Source organism: Aulostomus chinensis, chromosome 18 (genome assembly GCF_037954235.1).
Source record: "Aulostomus chinensis isolate RoL2024-O1b breed Wild chromosome 18, RoL_Achi_v1.0, whole genome shotgun sequence".
Classification (NCBI taxonomy): domain Eukaryota; kingdom Metazoa; phylum Chordata; class Actinopteri; order Syngnathiformes; family Aulostomidae; genus Aulostomus; species Aulostomus chinensis.
In genome coordinates, this window is record NC_141337.1 from 3,939,887 (window position 1) to 3,952,966 (window position 13,080).

At 45.1% G+C, this 13,080-nt stretch overlaps 2 protein-coding genes across 4 annotated transcripts; one reads left to right on the plus strand and one right to left on the minus strand.

Moving 5' to 3' along the window:
• Nucleotides 1-2: 2 nt before the first annotated feature.
• Nucleotides 3-4,343, minus strand: hsd17b14 (hydroxysteroid (17-beta) dehydrogenase 14). Of its 3 annotated transcripts, XR_015110252.1 has the most exons (9): nt 4,123-4,342; nt 4,007-4,045; nt 3,783-3,880; nt 3,091-3,157; nt 2,904-2,995; nt 2,186-2,290; nt 1,966-2,106; nt 1,412-1,508; nt 100-143 (listed from the first exon to the last, which is right to left on the minus strand). XR_015110252.1 is itself a non-coding variant. In XM_086186375.1 (8 exons), the coding sequence occupies exons 1-8, from the start codon at nt 4,202-4,204 to the stop codon at nt 1,250-1,252; spliced, it is 810 nt and encodes a 269-aa protein (XP_086042501.1). In that variant the 5' UTR covers nt 4,205-4,343; the 3' UTR covers nt 3-1,249. The 3 variants fall into 3 exon arrangements, 1 of the variants encoding a protein (XP_086042501.1); XM_086186375.1 differs by having other exon boundaries at nt 3-1,508; nt 2,039-2,106; nt 4,123-4,343; XR_015110253.1 differs by lacking the exon at nt 100-143 and having other exon boundaries at nt 1,455-1,497.
• A 3,427-nt stretch (nt 4,344-7,770) lies between these two features.
• Nucleotides 7,771-10,854, plus strand: kcna7 (potassium voltage-gated channel, shaker-related subfamily, member 7). The gene is made up of 3 exons (XM_086186369.1): nt 7,771-8,454; nt 9,916-10,738; nt 10,796-10,854. Exons 1-3 carry the CDS (start codon nt 7,771-7,773, stop codon nt 10,852-10,854), a joined length of 1,566 nt encoding a protein of 521 aa, XP_086042495.1.
• The last annotated feature ends 2,226 nt before the right edge of the window (nt 10,855-13,080 follow it).

A 13,080-nucleotide genomic window follows, 5' to 3' on the forward strand; every position in this document is an offset into this window, starting at 1 on the left:
GAGGGGATCTGACTCTTGCAGCCATAGTTCAGCTCAGCTCCTCCACTCAGCAGAAGGTCAATCCCCGTGCAGAACGTTGCATCAGCAGCGAGATAGAGAGCCGCCAGGCCGCATTCAGCCTCAGTACCCATTCGACCAATCAGCTGTTGGCGAAGAAGAGAAACTCAGAGAGAATATCAGTTCAGAAGGAAGACCCCCCCCTTGATTCACTCCATTTCAATTTCTCAGAAAAAAAGCGAGACCTCACCTGAAAATTAAGAAAAAATAATTCAACAAGTTACAATAACCAGAAAAGAAAAACAAAAATAAAAGCACACATTGTTAAAATGACAAGAATTGACACTACTTTCTATCAAATGTTTAGTGTCTTAATGTCTAATAATTGCAAAATTGTTGGTATCTAGTATAATTAAAATCTAACCCTTTATTGCTAATATTTTTTGGGGGACAAATTAATTAGATTTCTTTCATATAATGGGAAAATGTTACAAGGAAACGGGTAAAGCAGATCCTCAGGGACCCACAGTGAATAATGAAGGGTAAACTGAGACTCTCCGTCTGGTCTCCCTCCCTCATTGTTAAATACCTTCAGGGATGAAAAGAGGGCAGTAATTTACAAGCCAAAAGGAGAAAGGCGCAGCTCCCCGCGTGACAACGTTTACAACCTGATGGGGGGGGGGGGGGCTGTACCTGCCAGGTGGGATCATTAACAGAACAATGTTGCAGGAATTGCTGAATAACGACTCATGCTGAAACCCGGGAGCCTCCGCTGAGAGTGACTGGTGCTCCGGTTTGGCAGCTGCTGACAAAAAAACCCTGTCCAGCAAATCCAACAACAAATAGGCCGTTGACCAAAAGGACCTCTAATCCAGATGTGTTACTTAAACTCGAGGTCATTTTACCATCCGCTCCTTGAAGGATGGCAACACTTCACAGTGGCTTTAATCCACTCAGAAGCTCTACTGTCCCAGAGGCGCTCAGGTCTCTTTAAATGTTGGATCTGAACTTCCAGAAACCAGCAGAACAGGTTAGCGGGAGATTCGTGCCTTGAGTTGTGAGGTGCAGAGAGAGAAGCACAGAGCTCAGAGGAGGAATGAAAAAGACTCACAATTTACATTTAAACCAATTTAAGCTTAAAATCCCGCCTGGTGTTGCTTTTAATGACTTCAAATCACGTCACTTGTGTTCAGTCCTGCAGTTTTGTGCCGGACCTCTGCTCTAAACCGTAGAAAATTCAGTTCCAAGTTGTTTATGACACACAAGATCCTCCATTGGCAGTAATCAGTCTTCCTGACCATCTAGTCTGTCTCACTACTGCTGAAGAGCAAATGTCATGTGACGGCAGGCATCCACTTCCACTCTGAACGCCATCTTTGTAGCCCTGTGAGAGAATCTGGTGTCTGGAGCTCACCTGAGCATCTTCTCCAGTTTTAATGGCTGCAGCAGCGTCTGGTGACTGAGCCGCTAACTCTTCCCACAGAGGTGTGAGCACGTTACCTGGAGAGATGCTGCCACACACGGGACAGACGGGGTTATTCAATACAGCAGCTGCTTCACCTGAGACAACAATGTGCAGTTTTAATTCCTACTGTCAGAGAGACTTTTACGTCTCTCCGTGGATGGGAGCCATAGACCAAAGGTCAAAGGTCACTGTAACAGGCACACATCTGCGACACAGTATTTCTAGTTTTGTTTACTACTGGCTTTGTGGTTTCCAGTTCTGTGAAACTGGGCTGCGTTACTCCAGTCTACTCCAAGTACTGAGTGATGATCGTCATTCAATACACTGATTAAAATTCCACTAAAAAAGACAGAAACCTCGCAGGATTGATAAACTAACCTCAGGATAGAGTTCAAGAAATGTTTTGAAATTCCTTCTGATCAGTGAGATAGTTTTCTGTTTGATCTGTGGTACAGAGCTAAAAGCAAGCAGATGATGCAAGTAAATCCTCGACTGTCAAACACCTGAAGGGCGATTCAAAGCAGCACCAGTCGGCGAGAGCGTGGGGTAAAGCTACGGCTGCCCAGTCGGCCTCACCAGTTCACTCTCACGTTGAAGCCACTCTCATCCACAGCCATCGCCTTTGTCATGGAGATTATCGCCCCCTTGTGGAGAAAATGTCCCATTACAGAGCTTCTCTCAAGACTGAGGGGGCAGAAATGACGACCTGCTTGACTCACTCACCTTGGTGGCAACATAAGGTGCAGCGTCCTTCTGGCCGATGGTTCCCACCAGACTGGACACGTTAATGATGTTTCCATGACGCTGTCGTAGGTAGGGCAACGCGTACTGCAGCAGGAGTGAGGCGGCACATCAGTTCATAGATCTTCTATGAGCATCTACACTCATTGCCAGTTAATTGGGCGCAAATAAATACAACTCGCGCTCACTTAGGGCTGAAAAATGAGTAAGAACACCTCTCATTATTCCAGATTACAGCATGGAAAATGACCTCAAAATCAGATCAATCTAAGTAATTCAGTAAAAACAGAAAACTATAACTGTCATCACGGGACAATTATAGTTACATAACCAATTAAACAAACTCCCTGTGGATTATCAATTCCAAACTCCACTCAGAAAACGATTTCAAAAGATTTGTGACAAACCTTGAACTCCTAATTCGTGGGATTCTGCATCATCACATATTTACTTCAGCGTTATTCTCTTTTATCTGTTTGTTGCAACAGCAAAATCTAAGCTGGAAGCCAAATAAATCAGCAATGTCAAACACAATCCGTAAGAACTGAACACTAGAATTGTCCTGAGGAGGGCTCATGTCTTATTTGCATCTGGGACCTGATGAGGTGGCAGGCGAGTGCCTGAGGAAGGTCAGAACGGCTCAGAGAGCGTTTTTAACGAGAATTTTATGAAAAATTCACACGCAAGCGTGAAACATTACTTTAGAAGCCAAAAAGTAGCTGATGAGGTTCAGATTGAGAAGGTCTCTGAACTCCTCCGCCGTGGTGTCATCGGTAGGTTTATGGGGCGGGTCTGAAGAGACCAAGACAAGAGAGAGAGAGAGAGAGAAGCATCCATATGACATCATCGATATGTCTTTAGGAGCAATAATGGAGCGAGAGACTCACGCCAGCCCGCATTGTTGACCAGGCAGTCGATGTGTCCGTAGTGCTGCACCGCGATGGCGATCAACCTCTGAGGAGAGACGAATCGCACCGCAACAACCAGAAAAAAACAGTTAACAACAACAGAGTCCAGACCCACGAGCGACAGGAAGCTCGGTATCACAGACATCATCGCAAAAATAAAACCTTACAGCCAGAGGCCGAACTTTTTTTTTCTTTACCTTTTCTGTCACTGACGAAACTTCAGCAACGTAATATTCTGCTCAAATTTCTTTTCCTTTGAGTTCACTTAGTTCTAAAAACACGATGAATAGAATGACTAAATTGATAAAACAACATCCGAAAGTTAATAGGAAAATCAAACAGGAAGTAGCTAAAGAATAACCCCCCCCCCCAAAAAAATGTAGTAGACAATGTTTCTTGACAAGCAAAAATAAAAAATTCCTCATTTGCTGAGGACCTCTGGGGGGTCCACGGGCTTCATTTTGAGGACCCCTGGTTCAACAGACACATAAAACAAAGGTAACCATGCCAGGAAGCTCATCAGCTTTGAATTATTGTCTGACTCTCCGTCTGTAAACGACGCTCTCACGTTGTAAACGGACGCTGCTGTGCGAGTCAGGTGATAAACGTGTGACCAGGACGGGACCCGACTTCACGAGCAAGAAGATCTGACCAATAATGGAGCGCCTCACCTTGATGTCGCCCTCTTCGCGAACATCACACGTGACAAATTTACACGAGCCCGGCCCGGCTTGGTTCAGCTGCTCCTCCAGAGCTGATCCTGCTGCGCCTGAAACCCAGCATCAGCAGCACATTTTACACCGCAAATTTCAGTCTATAATCGCTGACCTCAGGTGCTTGTGCTGCACTCGATTAGCTGTTATAACATCGGCTTCGAATATTCACCATTACTCACCTCCTCTGGAGCAAAACACCACTTTGGCACCGTTCTCCACTGAAATAAAAAAAGCATAAATATTCAATACCAGCATGTGCAACGATGACAAATCCCAGGGAGATAAAACACCATACCAAACACTTTGACAATCCCTCTGCCAATCCCCTTAGATCCTCCAGTGACAACAGCCACTTTGTTGAGATAGCGCAGCGACATTTATGCTGTCACGGTCATAAATCTGCAGCTGACTGAAAAATGTTTTTTTTTTTAAATGTCCTAAAGATTTCCTAGCAGGTGCTGGTCTCTGCCAGTTTATTCAACTGCTCAAAGCCATCCCAGCTGTTGGTGTGTGAGGTTCAAAGTTCCACCAAAATCACGAGGTTTGCCTTGCTGCCTTCAGGTGCACACGGAAGTATCGGGGAATCATAAAAAGCTCAAGGGAAACTGTCCAGAAAGGGAACGGCCGACTCAACATGGTGAATGTGCACAAGTCTGGCTGGTAAATGAGATTTAGACGAACAGCGAGCTGAGGCGACTGGCCACTGCAATGTCACAGGTTTGAAGCCTTGAGTTTGACATTTTGGCCACCGCCATCTTGATTTTTTTTTTTGACTTGAAACATGAGAGGGAGACCATAAGCTCCTACGTTTCCTGACGTAATGAATCAAGACAGACATTTTTCATTTTCTTCAAGACTTCTACACAGTCTGTATTTTTTATTTATTTTTTGCAAACAGTACAGCCGCCCCCTGCTGGCCTTAAGAAAGAAGGCAGCTTTAAGCATTTCCACACAGTTACAATTTTAAAGTTCTGTTGAGTTCCTCAACAGAGAGAAATGATTTGGTTTTTCAACCAATGGCCTGCGGGCCGATTACTGGTCCATGAGGATATTGCAGGTAGTCTCTGATCATGTATCTAAAAATGTAATTCAATTATTGTTTGAGAAAAATCAAATTCATGAAATGTATAAAATTAAGAAAAGCAAAAGTGACTTTCAGGATGAAAGCAGAGCCCATCCAGTCTGTCCCGGGTACCTTGTGGTTTAGTAGTCTTAGAATGCGACAGCTACACGTGTGTAACATACATCAATGAAATATTTTATTTCATGGGGCCCTTTTAAAAGAAAATTTTACCTCTTTTTCAAAAACCTTTTTAAACATAAAACGACTGGAACACTGAGGAACCTGAACGTCTGCAATCATTTGATCGTATTTCATCCAAAACATATTTATTGTAATCAGACGTGATCATCTTCAGCCGAATGATGCAAAGAGGGTGAAACATGTCAGTCTTCAGGGAAAGAGATGTTTGATGGGATGTGTTTAAAACAGGGCTGCCTAAAATGTGGCGGGGGGGGGGGGGCTATGATTTGGCCCGCAAGATGTAAAAAAAAAACAAAAACACTGTAACAATTACAAATATAATAACAATAATGACGATTGCAGGCATCACATTTGTGATTTGGCCCGCAAGATGTAAAAAAAAAACAAAAACACTGTAACAATTACAAATATAATAACAATAATGACGATTGCAGGCATCACATTTGTGATTTGGCCCGCAAGATGTAAAAAAAAAACAAAAACACTGTAACAATTACAAATATAATAACAATAATGACGATTGCAGGCATCACATTTGTTTTCTTTAAATAGACTGTAGTTAACTGTTCATGGCAATTTCTGAATTATGAGGCAAAAATGGTCTTTAAATAATATGACTTTTTTTTTTCCCCTTCAAGTTGAAAGAGTGACACTTTGCGGGATGTCAGTTTTGCACAAGCGAAGAAAGAAAAGTAAATACAGAGGCACCAGAGGCAGTGGTGTGTTCACTCCTGGTCAGCGGGCCACCGTTTATTTCAAGTTTCAGGCCTCTCAGGGACAAAGTTTGGACACCCCTGGTCTACAATATCCAAATTCATACTTCACATTTACTGTCAAGTCAAATTTTTGAACATTTTTCTTTCCCCTGTCTTAAATTCGCACACTTTTTTTGTACAGGCTTCAGTCAGATAGCCTGCAAGTGATGTCAGCAGCGCTATAAAAACAGTCAGAGGTGACACGGAGACTGAAAACAAGAAAAACCACCCCATCAATTTCATCCGGCTGTATAAAACCCTGTCATTACCAGAGCTCTTTTATTTTGGCCTCTGCTGTGCGAGTATGCAAGTTCATGTGCAGACATGCAGTGCACGAGAGGGGTTAGAGGTTGACATTTTCAGGGGCAGGAAGGGTTTGCCAGGGGCAAAGGAAGGGGGTGACGAGGCAGCGGTGCAGGGGAGGGTTGGGGATTGAATTTCCGCCTGACAGCATTTCCCGAAGGCGTACTGAGTGTAAGAGAGAGATCAGAGGGGAGCCAGTAAAGACAGTGAGTGACCTACAAACAAGCTTAACTATCTTAACTTCATCCTGGTCGCAGATTAACACCACAGCGGCAGCAGCACCCCCCCCCCCCTTCACCCCCACCCTCTTCTCCCTTCCTCTCCCCTCCACCTCCACATGCGACACATGGAGGGTGGAAGGCATGGAGGAGCAGTTGTCTGGACATCATGATGAAGGACTCCATAAACTTGACGGTGTCACAAGGAGGAAAGGGTCAGTTGAAAAACCCCCCTGAGGTGGAGGTACAGTAGAGTGGTGGTCTGGGTGGGGTGGGGTGGGGGGTGGGGGCGATTACTTTGGGTCAGCAGTCCTGGCAGGCAGACGTGTGAGAGGAGGACTGGGTGCAGTGGACATGATGATAAACTGGGCACGTGCATGGAGTTTGTGCATGATGTGATTTTAGTGGAATTTTTAAAGTGATGGCAAAAGACTTTTGTGAGACAGGCACGCACGCTCTTGCAGTAGGGCCAGGTACCGCTCGTAGTGGAGCCGACACCCTGGGAATTCAGAACCGCCGCTTTTTTGGTACTTTATCACTTTGCCTGATGACGCACAGAAGCGTCACAAATCAATGCAATCGTGCAAATTTTGACAGTGCAAGAGAGCTTGCTTTTCCTCTATAGTTAAAAAAAAAAGTAAAAAAAAACGAGTCCAAACTTCTGAACGCTGTGAATCAGATTCAGTTCTTTTAGAGGTCCTTGATGTTTGACCGGGTGTTTCCTCACGATAAATTTTGTCAGCGTTGCACTTTGCCTCACAAATATTGCAGAGATCAGTGGATCAACTGGCGGTGTCGTTATTTCAGCCATCATTAGAACATCGTCGGCCGTGCTGGATGTTTCTTTGTAGCTGGCAGTCGCTGACCTGATGTTTCTGAGTTTTTACGTTTTCCCAGACATGTCGACCAGCTCGTGATTGTTAAAGGGGAGTGGATGCGGGACGGACTTCGTTCTTTGTTACCAAAAAGCTTTTAATGAACCAGACTGTTTTTAATGTAATATACATCTCCACTGTAAATGTGAAAATAATATGTTTTTTCATTTTTCATTTCTTTTTCTGAATGTCCAGAAAATTGCTTAGTTGGGTTTACTGGAGACACTGAGGTAAGATTTGGATATTTATGGATCAGTTACTACATAGCATGTTATTATTAATGATGTTTTGTAACTGCTTGGTGAGTGTTTACTCAAAATTAAACTGAAGGACAAATGATGTCATATCAGTGGGCTATTATTACGCAAAAATCACACGTCTTCCCACAAGAAAAAGATTTGGATATTTCTACGAAGGTCTTCGTCTTTATGCTTCACCGTTGAGTCTGCATTGCCACGTGAACCTCATTTTGTTTTCTCTAGAGAAAAGAAAAGTAAGACAAGAAAGACAACAGCCACAAGTTACAAGATGGATAATCAAGACAAGGGTGGAGATGGGCAGAGAAAAGAAAAAACAAAAGCTGAGGAGGCCGGCGATGAGGAGAAGCGGACTAAAGACCAGCACAACAAGATGGAGAAGGAGTGCACTGAGAAGGAGCCAAACGGAGGCGTCAAGAGGGAGAGCCGCCGCCTTCCGTGGCGGAGCGGCTGGGCTCTGAGTGAACGTTTGGCCATCAACGTCTCAGGGATGCGTTATGAGACCCAGCTCCGCACCCTCGCCCAGTTCCCTGAATCCCTGCTGGGTCACCCACGGAAACGACTTCGCTACTTCGACCCACTTCGCAACGAACTCTTCCTGGACAGGAGCCGCGTCTGCTTTGATGCCATCCTATACTTCTACCAGTCCGGCGGGAGGCTGCGGAGGCCTGCCAACATCCCCCTGGACATATTTTTGGAGGAATTGCGCTTCTATGAGCTCGGAGATGAGATCATCGACCGCTTCAAGGAGGACGAAGGCTTCCCCAAGGAGGAGGAGAGACCTTTGCCTAGCAACAACCTGCAGCGTCGCCTCTGGATGCTGTTTGAGTATCCAGAGTCCTCCAGTGGGGCTCGGATCATCGCCATCGTGAGCGTCATGGTCATTGTGGTTTCGATTCTCATCTTCTGCCTGGAGACTCTACCTGAGTTCAGGCATGAGAAGGAACTGAGGGAGGTGTGTGACGGTGCTGCTGATTAGAGAAAGAAGGAGGTTGTGATGGTGGAAAAAGTAGGAAGACAACCAGGTGGCGATTAATGTTCAGCTGACAAACAGACGAGGTTAACACTGCGAGGAAGTAACGAGGTGAACATAGAAGGACAACAGGTGCTGACAGGCGTCCCCTTGCCAAACATAAGCTAACAACTTTCTCAGCACAAGTTGAAAACGACTTTATCTCCTGTCAAGTGGGGAGGAAAAACGAAGGCTGGAAAAAATTCAAGCGATTTTATGGCGGAGGAACAGGAAAAGCAAGGGCGGCAGTCAAGAGAAGAGATTATTTTGGACTTGTCGTTAAATTTGATCCACACACATTGAGGGTCAGGAATGAAGAGGATGTGCAGAGCAGATAAACAACTACAAGAAATGAGGCTTGATGGAGTTTAGCTTTATGGAGGAGGGATACTTGCAGGTGCAGTTCCTCATCGACCGCTCAGGGATGACACCCAGAGCCAACAAGTGCATTAAGATGGAGTGGATACTTCAAAACTGAAGAGAGAGAGAGAGAGAGAGAGAGAGAGAGAGAGTAGGAGGAGGTAGAGTGAGAGGGAAAACAGAGATGGGCTTGTCTCAGGTTACCCCTCAGAGATCTAAAGGGCTATATATAGAGGAAGAACAACCCTGAGCGCACATCAACACATAAATGTCTATATTAATAAACACTGTGACTCATACACACTGAAAACGGCATGGAAAAGACGCTCAGATCAGCTTCTCTGATGAAATTAACCTCACACACATTTTTGGTAGCCTGGAGACGATCCGGTGACACATAGCAGCGCCGCTCTATCGCACCCCGGACACAGACAGACCACGCGATCCGAGCACTGAACGCTTCACCTGCGCAAACCACCCCGAACGCAATGACGACGAATTCCGTCTGTATACGAAGACGCTCAAACACGAGTCTGATCAAGACTGGCACGGTGCTGAGGGTCAATTTGTGCTACAAGGCCATTAAAACCTCGGGGTAACCCTATCCATCGTATCAAACCTACACCGAAACAACAAGCAGGCGGGTTAAACGAATCGCCAGATGTCTCATTCGTGTGTTGGCGTGTAACACAAAGCCAGTTTTTCTGTGTTTATATATAGAGAAACTGACTTATATAAAAGTCTGCGAGGGAAATGAAGTGTTAGAGTGAAAATGGAGAAGCGGGAAAAGTTAGCACGGTATCAAAACCCCATGAGAGATGGTCATAGTCTAAATGTGCTGAGGACAAACTTTCATAATAACTGCTCCTTCTCACTTATCCTCCATCCATCTCTCGTTTCTCCATCCTTGTTTACCCTCTCCTTGCCCTCGTCTCCTTCGAGCCGTTTACCGTTTACAACCTTGATATTCTGAGTAGAAACAGACGATAGACGTAGACGACATACAGTGTGTAACCACTTTTTCTTCATTCCTTTGTTTCGTAGCAATTCACCACCATCCCTCATCCGACCATCGAGAACGAAACCATCTTGATCCCACCAGGCTTCACTCATTTCCAGGACCCCTTCTTCATCGTGGAGACCATCTGCATCTGCTGGTTCTCCTTCGAGCTCATCGTGCGCTTCACCTGCGCTCCGAGCAAGATGCACTTCTTCAAGGACGTCATGAACACCATCGATTTCTTCGCCATCATTCCCTATTTCGTAACGCTGGGCACGGAGCTGGCCAAGGACAAGGGTACGCAGCCCTCCGTGTCTCTGGCCCTCATCAGGGTCATCAGGCTGGTGAGGGTCTTCAGGATCTTCAAGCTCTCCCGTCACTCGAAAGGCCTCCAGATCCTGGGTCAGACGCTCAAGGCCAGCCTGCGAGAGCTTGCCCTGCTCATCTTCTTCCTCTTCATCGGAGTCATACTCTTTTCTAGTGCTGTCTATTTTGCAGAAGTCGACAGTCCTGACACTTCGTTCACCAGCATCCCCGAGGCTTTCTGGTGGGCTGTGGTCTCCATGACGACAGTCGGCTATGGCGACATGTACCCAGAGACGGTCGGAGGGAAGCTGGTGGGCTCCATGTGTGCCATCGCTGGTGTGCTCACCATCTCCTTGCCTGTGCCTGTCATCGTCTCCAACTTCAGCTATTTCTACCACCGTGAAATGGAGTGTGAGGACACCACAGAATACCGCCACGTCTCCACATCACTCTGGGAGAAGGACAGAGATGACGACGAAGAGGAGGACTACGACGATGAGGAGGACGAAGGGCCTGAACACATGGGTGATTATGCACCTCTGTATGGACAGAACAACGCTGGTACCTGTCCGCCGCTCAATGGGACTCTTCTCTCAGGACTTTGTGCTGGGCAGGAAGCGGGTGATCAGAGAGGGATGAACTGCTACTTAAGAGAACCTCTGGTCACGCAGGTTTGACCGACGGCAGGACGGACACTCAAACGCATCAGCAAAAGAAGAGAGGCGAGGCGGAAAGTTGATGTCAATATAAGAAAAGGGAAAGAAAATAACTAAGTGTAAAGCAGGAGCCCAGCTGTGACTCATGTGATCACACTATTAGCAAATTTGCATGATTACATCCAACTCACAAATAAAAGCATCTGTTCTTCATCTTTGACAAAGCCTGAGGGTTGTTTGATAGAACGTGACCCTATTTGACTTTTTTTTCTCTCACAGAATCGTCTTCAACAATAAAAAAAAAAAAAAAATCATATTTGGGGTTAATTGAACCTGCAACCACTGCTTTGTGTCAAAATGAGAAACAGATATTGAGCTAGAATGCTGTGACCAGTAACTGTGAAAGTAATTCCACTGGAATTACTGGAGTTGGACAGCACGTTGGAGGAGAATATGTGAGGTAAAAGCGCCAAGTATCCGGCGTTGTCCAGACATTTGTTTGACACGATTTGTTGGATGATGGGATTATGTGAAAAAGAATTCAAGGAAAGTTTAGTGTGCCTACTTTTAATGAACATCATTTGCCGCACGGATTCACTAAAGTTGACCGGCCAATCGTGACACCCGACCCTCAGTCCCGAATCCAGCAGACTCATTTCTTCAGAAAAGCTGCCAACCACGCCAACTCGTGCCGACACATGAGATACTTGCTGACGGCTTGCCTTTGACCGATGGCTGGCGGTCGGCCTGGTGTATCCAGGACATAATTTCACTCAGCAACATCCTCATTCCAGCCCAGATCCCTTAAAGAGCAGAGCCTTTCATATCAAATCTCACGCGACGAAACATCCAAAGGTACGTCCCAGAGCGCTGGGGCAAAGTATCTAACTTAAGGTGCTCCCTCTGCAGGCGCAGTAGTTTCAAACCAGGTGAAACACTAGATATTTTGCAATACTATTGATACAAATAGCCCTAACTCAATCCAACAATCAAGGAAGAAATAGTTCCCTGCCGTTTCAGGTCTTTCCTTCACTGGATTTGCCAGAATAGGAACATCTGTATGACATGCTTGTATTTTTACACTGTAACATGTACGGGTATCACGTCACGCGTTGTCTTATACTGTGATTATACTTGTGTTAACTGTATTATTTACCCTGCTTGTTCCAAACTGTCAGGCTTCACCACTGGTTCCTGCAGCAACAGGTTCGCTATGGTCAGCAGCATGCGGTGAAAGCTGTGTGGTCACTTATTGAAAATGACAACGAACAGCAAAGAAGCGGGTTTTGCTGCAGGACTGTTTTTTTATTTGTTTTTTTTTGTTTTTTAAATATATCTGTAGGGATGCAAGATAACATCGGCACATCATCAGAACATATTTGGCATTATTCAACCATATCAGCGCCGGTTCAGTATTGGTCCGGTATCGGTCTGAAGAGCAAAAGAACTCGCTGTGTTTTGCTCGAGGTGTTTCAGATGACGAGGAAACAACGGGGCAAAAATGATCAATGGGTTGTCGGACATGAAGAAAAACATTGAAAACCTGCAATGATTACGTGTGTTTTTCGGAGACTTTTACAGTGACGGGAGTATGACGGATAAACTTGCTTTTGAATGGATAAATCAAAATGGCCAAAATCAGATGTGAATTATCTTCCTGTCAGAACGGCGGAAAAAAATCCAATAAGGATCTCTAGATTCCTGCTTTGAGAATTTATTGTAATCGACAAGAATACAGTATGTCATCTGTTTGTACTGTTACTTTTAAAACAGTAGAAGAATTTGGGTCATTGTGGTGTTGTAAGTTTTTTTTTGACAGTGTTTCCTCCAAAGAATCTGGTGACAGACAGGGCCGTGTATATGTTGGAAGTCATACTTAAAGACACGTTTTCGTCACTCGTGTCAAAGATTTCCGAATTCCTTCCACATGACTCCCGAAGCAGTGGCTCGGGGAGAGGGCGATGAAGCACGCACAAATCTAAACAACTTTTCCAAAGCATCACAGCGTGCGTGCGTGTGTGTGTGTGTGTGTGTTTTAGTATTTCTGGAGGAGTTAAACATATTTTGATGTTCATTTTCATGGTCACAACATGATGAGGAACTTATATGAGGGGTCAGAAGAGACTGAGTTGTTAAACTGCACTCATGTGATGAGCCATCCAGCCTCTAGATGTCGCACTGTGTTTTAAAACACCGCAATCCGCTGCTAACGGTTTGGATTTACATTAATATGACATAAAAGACTTC

What these genes read in the sequence shown, in the direction of transcription:
- hsd17b14 (XM_086186375.1), bottom strand. Translation starts at nt 4,204, where the DNA reads ATGTCGCTGCGCTATCTCAACAAAGTGGCTGTTGTCACTGGAGGATCT. An exon ending in AGGGATTGTCAAAGTGTTTG is followed by an intron (nt 4,046 to 4,122) that starts GTATGGTGTTTT and finishes TTTTTATTTCAG; the next exon opens with TGGAGAACGGTGCCAAAGTG. An exon ending in GGTGTTTTGCTCCAGAGGAG is followed by an intron (nt 3,881 to 4,006) that starts GTGAGTAATGGT and finishes GCTGGGTTTCAG; the next exon opens with GCGCAGCAGGATCAGCTCTG.
- kcna7 (XM_086186369.1), top strand. Translation starts at nt 7,771, where the DNA reads ATGGATAATCAAGACAAGGGTGGAGATGGGCAGAGAAAAGAAAAAACA. An exon ending in ATGAGAAGGAACTGAGGGAG is followed by an intron (nt 8,455 to 9,915) that starts GTGTGTGACGGT and finishes TTTGTTTCGTAG; the next exon opens with CAATTCACCACCATCCCTCA. An exon ending in GTATGGACAGAACAACGCTG is followed by an intron (nt 10,739 to 10,795) that starts GTACCTGTCCGC and finishes CTGGGCAGGAAG; the next exon opens with CGGGTGATCAGAGAGGGATG.